Source organism: Bos javanicus, chromosome 17 (assembly GCF_032452875.1).
Source record: "Bos javanicus breed banteng chromosome 17, ARS-OSU_banteng_1.0, whole genome shotgun sequence".
NCBI classification, from domain to species: domain Eukaryota; kingdom Metazoa; phylum Chordata; class Mammalia; order Artiodactyla; family Bovidae; genus Bos; species Bos javanicus.
This window is the reverse complement of record NC_083884.1, coordinates 56401259-56410778: the sequence shown is the minus strand read 5'-3', so window position 1 is coordinate 56410778 and position 9520 is coordinate 56401259. Positions and strand designations below refer to the sequence as shown.

Sequence of the window (9520 nt, the reverse complement as noted above, 5' to 3'; positions counted from 1 at the left end):
TGATCCATTCATTCAAGAACTATTTCTTGCATCCCTAGTATGTGCCAGGACAATTCTAAGTTCTGGAGATACAGCCCTGCACAGGTTACAGAGCTTATAGTCTCAAGAAAGAGTAGACGGCAAACAAGTACACAAATAAATTACAGTAGTGATAAATGTCACCCCCCAAAAAAAGCTAATATATAATAATTATGGGGACCTACACTAGATGAATGTAAAGAGAAACTCTCTGTCTCTCTGAGGAAGTGGCATTTCAGTTGATAGATAAGAAATAAGGAGGAGCAGCCATGTGACAGTCTCAGGGAAAAGCATTCCAGGCAAAGGTTTGGTTGAGAACTCAGTAGGTGAATCTAATTCTCTGGCTTATTCCTACTTGATTAACCATCCAAAATGGGGGAGAAGGCATGGTGGGAAAGATACTGTGGTATTTTCCCTTTTTTTTTTAAATCATTTTTTTTAATTGCAGTATAGTTAACTTACAGTGTTGTTTCGGGTGTACAGCAAAGTGCATCAGATAGATATAGATACTCCTTTTCAGTATCCAGTATAAGTTAACATGATACTGAATATAGTTCCCTGTGCTTATACAGTAGGCTTTTGTTACAATTATCTGTTTTATATATAGTAGTTTGTATATGTTAATATCAAACTCCTAATTTATCTCTCCCCCCACAGTGGGATCTCCTGCTATCCCCTTTGGGAACCATATAAGTTTGTTTTCTATGTCTGTGAATCTATTTCTGTTTTGTAAATAAGTTCATTTGTATCATTTTTTTTAAGATTCCCCATATAAGTGATGTGTCATCTTCATATGTTCACCCAGAAAGCTATGCTAAGCACATGTTTATTACAAAATATAGATATGTGCCAAGTGTTGACACAATGATGAGCAAGGCAGTTCCCTCTCTCAGGGAGTTTGCCATCCAGTGAGGGAGGTAGATATTCAAATCAGAGAGGGCTATGCAATGAGTGAGAGCATCCCAGACCATCAATCAGTTTATGTTCTGAGTTGGTGAATGCATACCGCTTCCTCATCTCATCTCATTTCTCCATGTGATGGTGTGAGCAACTGCTTTTGAGACTGTGCACACTAAAATTATTTGCATTTCTTTGTGGTCCTGCCAACTCATACTAGCTGAATTTTTCATGAATTGTTTACAGCAAGAGATACTGGGTTTGAGATACTATACGTGTCTGTGCTAAGTAGCTTCAGTCGTGTCCGACTCTTTGAGACCCCATGAACTGTAGCCCACCAGGCTCCTCTGTCCATGGGATTCTCCAGGCAAGAATACTGGAGTGGGTTGCCATTTCCTTCTCCAGGGGGTCTTCCCAACCCAGGGATTGAACCTGTGTCTCCTGCATTGGCAGGTGGGTTCTTTACCACTAGCGCCACCTGAGAAGCCCTATAATAACTATATTTGGGGAAAATATCATCCTAATAATAGGTAAAATTTATTGAACACTTAGAATCTCCTGACTTAACATGCAGTCTCATAGTATTTAACAATATCTGTGATGAGGCAGGGACTCTCATTATTCCACAGTTGTTGTTACTTCTTTTGGACGAAAACATTGGCCGTCAGCAAGGTGAGGGAATTTTTCTGAGGTCATTCAACTCAGATGTGATTATTTCCCCACTACATCTGGTTTGGAGCCCCAGTTCTGGTCCATACCATCTTTCATGAATTGCTCAGACTGCTGATCTATCTCAGCTACCTTCATTCCAGTTACCAAAGTGGATCCCTCTCTCTCCTTTCCATCCCAGGTAACCACCTGGGTTGTCTGCACAAGTTAGATATACCTGCTTCTCTCTCCTCCAAAGTGGAAAAGTGGAGAGGAGAAGGACTCCTTGATGGCACACTTGGGAGAAAGTAGAGGGTACCAGGATGGGCCCTGCCTGGGTGGTGCCCGCTGCCTGTCGACACACCCCCTCAGTGATGTTAGGTGCCCCAAACTGAGCACCTTGCTCCCTGCCCACCTGTTGGGGAAGATAAATCAGTGAGGCTCAGTGTTCAAACTCTTAGAAAAAGAATCATAGAGCAGGGAAAGTAAGTCATTAAAGTCAAGAGGAAGTAGTAAGTCTGCTACCTCCTGGGTAGGGCTGGGTGCGCAACTGGATAGAGTTGGGTCGCCTCCTGTGATGCTGAATGAACTCAAATTCAACTGCTTTAAAAGAGGAGCTGGTCATCTTCAGCCTGTAGGTCAGTTAGTCTGCCATGTAAAGGGTCTTCCCTTTCCCTTCCCTGTAAGACTCTTAACCTGTAAGTCTTTGTGTCTGCTTCATGGCCCCTGAGTGTGTCCTCAAGGGGTGCCTTTCCCCTGTTTCTCAGGCTGGCTGGCGCCCTCTCTCCTCCCCCGCTGCCTCCCCCACGCCCTCGCTGGCTCGCTCCCTCCCTCCGGTGCCGGAGGCTCTTGGCCCAGGTCCCTGAGCCCAGGCAGGTGCAAGTGGAAGGCGCAGAAGGGGTGAGATTACGTCTCCCGGGAGTCCCGAGCCACTGGCTTTTCAGCGACTCGTCAGGAGCCTGCGGCCAAAGCCCCAGACCGCGCCGCCGACCGTGCGCTCTTGCGCCTCCCCGCACCGCCGACCTCGCCCATGTCTCAGTACGCTCCCAGCTCGGACTTCAAGAGGGCTTTGGATAGCAGTCCCGAGGCCAACACCGACGATGACAAGACCGAGGAGGACGTGCCCAAGCCCCAAAACTACCTGTGGCTTGCCATCGTCGCGTGTTTTTGCCCCGCGTACCCTATCAACATCGTGGCTTTAGTCTTCTCCATTATGGTGAGTAAATTAGGACCCGCAGCAGCCAGGCACAGAAGACCCGAGCGGCAGGACCCCCTCGAGGGGACTCCTCACACTCTCCGCTCTTCACCGCTCCCTTCCTCACTGCCCGGGGCACTGGGGCTTTTCTGTCCTCTGCTCACCTTTCTCAGACTCTCCGCACTCTCCCTCCAACTATCAGCGCCTCATTTGTGCTCCGGTGGTGCTCAGAACCCTGACCAAGCCTCCCCCAGGGCAGCTTTCCACTTGCAGCAGTGCTGTGCATTCTCTCCAACCCAAGCAAGTTCTTCCTTGGACTTTCTGGCTTCCCTCCCGCCTCCTCCGACATTCTTGGGCGCCCATCCACTTCTTCTCAACCTTTTTTTCTGGAGCCTCAAAGCGCACCACTCTAACAGCAACAGCGCGCCCCATTCTCTGAGCGCGCAGACTCTGCGCCCTCCTTGCCTCTCTCTCCCTTGCTCCAGGTCTCAAAAGGCAGCACCGTCTGTATTTTTTAGCACATAGTCTTGTCTTTGCTGCTCCTGGGGCGCCGCCTGGGCCACTCTCTGAGGGTCCCTAAGCGATTCCCAATGTCTTCTAGATCCCTGGTCCCACACTTGAGTAAGCCCTCTCTGGGACACTAGTTCCTTTGTGCTTCTGCCTCCGCCAGCTGACCCTTCTTCACTCTCTTCCGCACCTCTTGGTCCCTCTATTCCAGTGAGCTTGCTCCCTCTCCAGGCATTTCTTCCGTGCACCCTGTGCCGCTCTCTCCTCTCTCTTACTCTTTCTACCCCAGCACGTAGTCATTCCTCTCTCACTGGCTGCACAGGACCCTACCTGCGCCTCTCTTCAGTTCAGTCGCTCAGTCGTGTCAGACTCTCTGCACCTCTCCTGCCGTCCCCCAAAGGCTCCCAGGTGCCCCTCCAGGCCCGGGAATGCACTGGGGAACTCCTGCACTCCGTGCAGCTCGTCCTTTTTGCGAAGTCTGTGCCTCTCTGCAGTAGAAGCAGCTGGTGCTACTTCCTGAGCTCACTTGCACTACCTTCTTCAACTGCCCAGGTAGGAGCTCTGTGAGAACCCCGGTGGGCGGGCGAGGAGCTCTGGTGAGGTCCTAACCTTATTGACTGGGGCAGCTGGCCCAGGACAACCCTGCAGCGAGCTCCCTCCCCCTCCCACCCACCTCGCCAGACCCAGCTTCCCAGCCGCAGACTCTCGCAGACAGGAGAGTCCCAGTAAACTCCGTAAAGATCAAGAGCCTCTACCCGCTTCCCCCCTGCAAGTCCACCCACAGTTGCCCATGGGTGGCACTGTACTGGCTTCCTAGGTGCACACAGAGGCCTCATTTGCACTCACAGCTTGCCCTCTCATACCACATTTGTAGGCTGTCTGCACCAACATTCAAGTGTTCAGCCGCTGAACTTCAGACTGCCTGAGTTCAAATCCTAGTTCCATCATGTACTAGCTGTATGATCTCCAGAAATCACTGCATCTCTCTTCACCTCTGCCTCTTTGTGAAGTGGGGATAATCATAGCCATATTTCTCAGGGTGGTTGTATTAATGAGATAAAGTGGGAACCTCTTGGAACAGGGCCCAGCATGGTGGTGCCCTTAGATCTTTACTCACATGTCACTTGCTGAGAGCTTCTCTGATCACTTTTAAAATCAACCTCCCTACCCCCACACACACACTCACAAGCTCTGTTCTCCCTTCCCTGTAATTTTTTGCTCAGAGTACTTTTTTCTGTGTAATATATTATTCCATGTATTAATATGCTTATTGTCTGTGTCCCCTCATTAGAATATAAGCTCAATGAGGGCAGGGGTATTTGTTTGTTGTTTTTTTGTTGGTGTAGCTTCACCTAGAAGAAAATCTGGCTGGTGGTAGATGCCCAATAAATATTATGAAGTCAATGAATGTATGAATGTATGAATGGTGTTAATGGGTCACAATGTCTGCTCTCCTCCTGCTACTTTATCCGTGCTGGAACCCCGGAACCACCGTATCAGTTTCCTTAGGACCAACCAGTCAGTTTCCTCTCTTCCTTCCTCTTCTGAGATATCCGGTCTGGGATGGTTTTTTGCAGCAAAGCAGAAAGGGGAGGTTGTAGCAGCCAAATTCTCTAGGCGGTAGCAGAGAATTGACTGGTATTGGTGCCCACACTTTGTCCTGGTTTATTAATGAGTCAACAGCTGATTTACTCCTTTCCCAGTGCCAAGTAGAAAAGTGCCTGCAGAGGCTCCCCCTCCCCCCCCCCCCCCCATCCCACATTCATCTGAGATGGGCTGGAGCTCCAGCTGGTGGTGACAGGTTGGACGCTAATGATGCCACTTGCTGTGTCCTGGGGGATAAGACTTCTATGTGCTTTGAATAGAAACCTTTTTCTGGCCCTCCTATTTCCATTCCCTTCTGCAAAACTTTTTTTCACTAGATTTACAGCAAGAGACCATCCTATTGTCAGAAAGTAGATATTGGAATCAGAAAGTTGACTGGCCAAGTTTCATACCTTTTTTTTTTTTTGCTGAAGTATAATTGCTTTATAGTGTTATGTTTATTCTGTACAATGAAGTGGATCAGCTTTATGTATACCCTTTTAAAGTGTTGGCTTCTTCATCTAGAAAGTGGGAATATAAAAAGCATTTTAAGAGGCAGCAAAAATGTTGTAAGGATAAAAGAGAGTAAAAGTGTGTTAAGCCACCAGCGTTGCACTCGATATAGGCAATAACTGTCAGACAGATGGATAGATTTGGAGCCTGGAAACATCATATGTCATGTATGAAAACAAACAGAACGTCAAACTAACGTCAAACTAAGCTTCCTACACTCTCCAAATTGTGCTCCCTCTAAGGTACTGGAAGCATTTTCCCTTTGAAACAGTGCAGAACTCAGTTTGACAGGTTTCATAATAAAGACTCTAAAGGATAAAGAGGAAGCGGAAGGGTGCATAGGAGGAGGATGGCTGACCAACTGCCAGGTGTATGCTTTCCCTGGGGAATCTGGTGATGTTCAATCGTGGCTATTTTCAAATCTCAGTCATCTGTAATTTGTGATCAGTTGAGGCACTAAATAGTGGTGCCATTGCCCTGGAGGTGCTTGGAACTATGTGGGAAATGCCTGTATATCAGTGATTTGGGGCGCTACAGGCATTTGGGGGGAAGGGCTAAGAATATTAATATCCTGCAATGCTAGAGACTGTTCTCCCAATGAAGAACTGACCCACCCCAAACATCAATAGCACTCCAGTCAAGAAACACAGGGAGATAATGCAAACTGACATAAATATTGACAAGGCTCAATATAATTCATTCCCAGAACTGTAAAAAGAGCCAGGAATCTCAAAACAATCAATATCTTTATTTATTAAATCAAGTCTGAAAAGCCTTCTGTCAAATTACAAAGTTGAAGTAGGTGCTAGGGAATCATAAAGCCTCTTTGAAAAATACACATTTGAGAAGAGTGTTCTTCAGGCTGTTGGCACCTGTGGTCTTTCCACCATCCCGGGCAGAACTAAGGGAGTCCTGGGGGTTGTGAGGAGTTCACCACTGAAGAGAATTGGTATGGCTTGTCATGTCAGAACATTGGTGGGTCAAGCATTGCCAGAGGCAGGGACATGGAAGCCTTTGCTTCCCCAAGTATTAACGTCTATTTGTTGAAGGTGCATTTAGGGACTTCCCTGGTGGTCCCCGTGGTTTCACCTTCCACTGTAGGGGGTGCAGTTTCCATCCCTGGTCAGGGAGCCTCAGAGCCAAAAAAATCAAAACATGAAACAGAAGCAATCTTGTAGCATATTCAATAAAGACTTTAAAAGTGGTCCACATAAAAAAATATATATATATAAAAAAAAAGTACACTTAAACCTATACTCAGTTTCAGGGACACATATCTCATGAACTTGCTTCAGGCTGGATCACTGCTATCCCATATTACACGTGTGGATTTGAAAATAGCACTCCGCTTCCATACAGATGGGGTACACGACTTGGGAAGTAGAGCCCGGAGTGGTTTTAAGATCTCATTCATTGTACTCCCGCCCATTCCAGGCTATCTGTTTATTCCATATGAAAGATGGAATGTGGAGACTGTCCATATGACTTTTACCCTGGAGAAAGATTGGTTGTTCATTCAACAAATATTTGTTGAGCACTGTTACTAAATGCCAGGCTCTTCCACACTTCCCTGGGCTTTCCTGGTTTCTCAGAAGGTAAAGAATCTGCCTGCAATGTAGGAGATGTGGGTTCAATCCCTGGGTCAGGAAGAGCCCCTGGAAAGGGAATGGCTACTCCAGTATTCTTAGCTAGAGAATTCCATGGACAGAGGACCCTGGCAGGCTACAGTCCATGAGGTTGCAAAGAGTTTGACACAACTGAGCAACTAACACTCCAGGCATTGGTATACTCCTTTACCTTTATTAAGTGATAAATAAGATCAGCAAGGTCTCTCCCCTCCTAGATCTGCAAGAAAAAACTTGCAAGAGTGTTGGCAAATTTCGGTTGAGATCTCCATCTATTAATATTAGTTTTGTAGCTGGAATTTGCTACCTGGCTCAAGAGACCGAAAGCAAGTCCATGCCAAGTTTCCATTTTTATGATATGATAAAGTCTTTTGCATAGGTGAGTCAATTTGGTCACTCTAAGTATGAATATATAATAGCCAATGAATTTTAATCAGGTGAATTATAAACCTTCTTTCAACAGAATTTCTTCCTCACACCCACAGAGTCTGTCCAGGTACCAAACAGTGAGGTTCAAAACCTTTTGTGCTTTTTGCTACATCTGTAACCTCAGGCAACTGTTTCAGCCTTTCTGAGGCTTGATTTCTTAATCCTGTAAAACAAGGGTTGCGAGGGTACCAAGTCAGGTACTGTTGTGGAAATTAAATAGTAAAATTTAAATTATTTTGTGGCATTACCTAAAACACAGCTAGAATTTAGTATTAAAGATGAAGTATGCATATATTTTAGGGATACAAGCCATTACCTGTTCCAGTAGCTTTTTCTATTTTTATTGAGACTAGTGAATTTGATTAAAAAATAAAAGCAATGACAAGTAAATGTGTCACTGGAATAAATAACTGCTGTGATCTAATGGTAAACATTAATTACAGCCATTCAAGATCTCAAAAAGAAATCCGACATATACCTTTTCTTAGAAAGCTATGGGAGGGTGTGCTCCCCTAACACAAGGAAGTAAATCAAGGAACATAAAGACAACAGATCAAGGAAACAGCTCCAACACACCCAAAAAAGGCAAAGAGAAATCCTCAAAACAAGGCAGCAGGTTTCATAAACCAGTAGAAGATGCAGTTGATAAGGGATGATCGATCTGAAGCCATTGTCAAAATCCATTGTCTGGTCATGGGCTGACACAGTAAGGCACAGCCCTGCCCAGAACCTGACCACACCTTCTCTAGAAGACAAAGTCTGTGGTCAAAAAGAAAGTAAATATCCACAGAATGAAAGACAGACCAAACTGGATATTCTTTCTATCTGACCCAGGCTCCACCAGGGCTTGTCCGTCGAAACTGGGTTTCAACTGGATTTTCATAGGTTCAGAGGAGAGCTATTACTTGTGTGGGGTTTGGGGGTTTTGTTTGTTTGTTTTCAGTGATCAAGGCAGAGTTTGGAAATAACAGATCCTGGTTCAGGTAGCTTACCCAGGATGCTTGCCATCGCTTGTAAGTTGAAACTCTAAATATTATAGTTCTTTGGGTCCTCAGTTGATTTCTGTCTTCTTTCTGTGGCTCTTTCTACATTATTGTCAGCTAAGAAGTAGAATATCAATATTATGGATACTTGGGACTTATTCCTTACGAATTCCTCCACTTGAAGCTCTGAAGAGTGTTAAGATGGTTTCAGATGACAATATGCACATGGCCCAGGCAACCCCTGCCTTGATGGCTACTTTCACAAGTTTCCCCAGTATGTGGCAGAGGGTGGCCACTGACATTTGGAATTTGGGAATATAGATTTTAAACTGCTATTGGGGTCCTTTCAATAGATCCTTTCAATCTAATAAGTCCTAGATTATTAGAGGTACAAGATGTTAATCTGTGTGTTCCTAGAAAAGAAAACACATTTTGAATGTCATTTTAATTTACTGATAAAATTTTATAATGACTTTCTTATAACAAAAACAAGATTGGCCACTAATGGGTGGTTGTTAAAGCTGGGTAGATGTGTTGTATTGTTCTGTTGATTTTTAATATGCTTGAAAATTTACATAGTAAAGGTGTTTTTTGTTACTGTTAAAAAAAAAAAAAAAGTCCCTCCTAGAGTTGTTAAACATTGCCTAGGTAACAAAACAGCAGCTGTTAAAATAGTTGGTGAAACATGCCATGGCTGAGGTGCAGTTTATCATGAATTTATAAGCAAACTGCATCTGATTTATAATGAATTTTAATGGTGACTTTGGAAGACACCTTTAAATAGTCTTCAAGAGAAGGCCAGGTAGGAGGACTCATATCCTAGAACAGTGCTTTTCAAAATTTAACCACTTGAGGTGCTTGTTAAAATGCAGGTTTCACTCCTCTTTCAAAGTTCAGCCGAAAAACCGCCTCCTTTGTGAAGTCCTTCTTGATTACCCTCTTGCCCTCACCCTCAGCCTACAATTTGAATAGATTTCTCTCAGGGTACTTTTCCTTCTTTGCACCAGTTTGTGTCTGTGAGCCTCTTGAAGCTGCACTGTTGGCCACAGCACTTAGCATAATGCTGAGCACGTGGTTAGTAAGTAACGTATGTTTGATGAATGGATGGATGGATGGATGAA

General features: G+C 45.0%; 1 protein-coding gene across 2 annotated transcripts in view; it reads left to right on the top strand.

The window, feature by feature from the left end:
- Nucleotides 1–2485: 2485 nt before the first annotated feature.
- TMEM233 (transmembrane protein 233) overlaps nucleotides 2486–9520 on the top strand; it is a 69741-nt gene continuing 62706 nt past the window's right edge. The window contains exon 1 of one of the 2 annotated variants that reach the window (XM_061384847.1): nucleotides 2486–2779. In XM_061384847.1, coding sequence (XP_061240831.1) covers nucleotides 2594–2779 — 186 coding nt within the window. In that variant the 5' untranslated portion in view covers nucleotides 2486–2593. The remainder of the gene's footprint in view (nucleotides 2780–9520) is intronic. The other variant, XM_061384848.1, reaches the window with a different exon arrangement.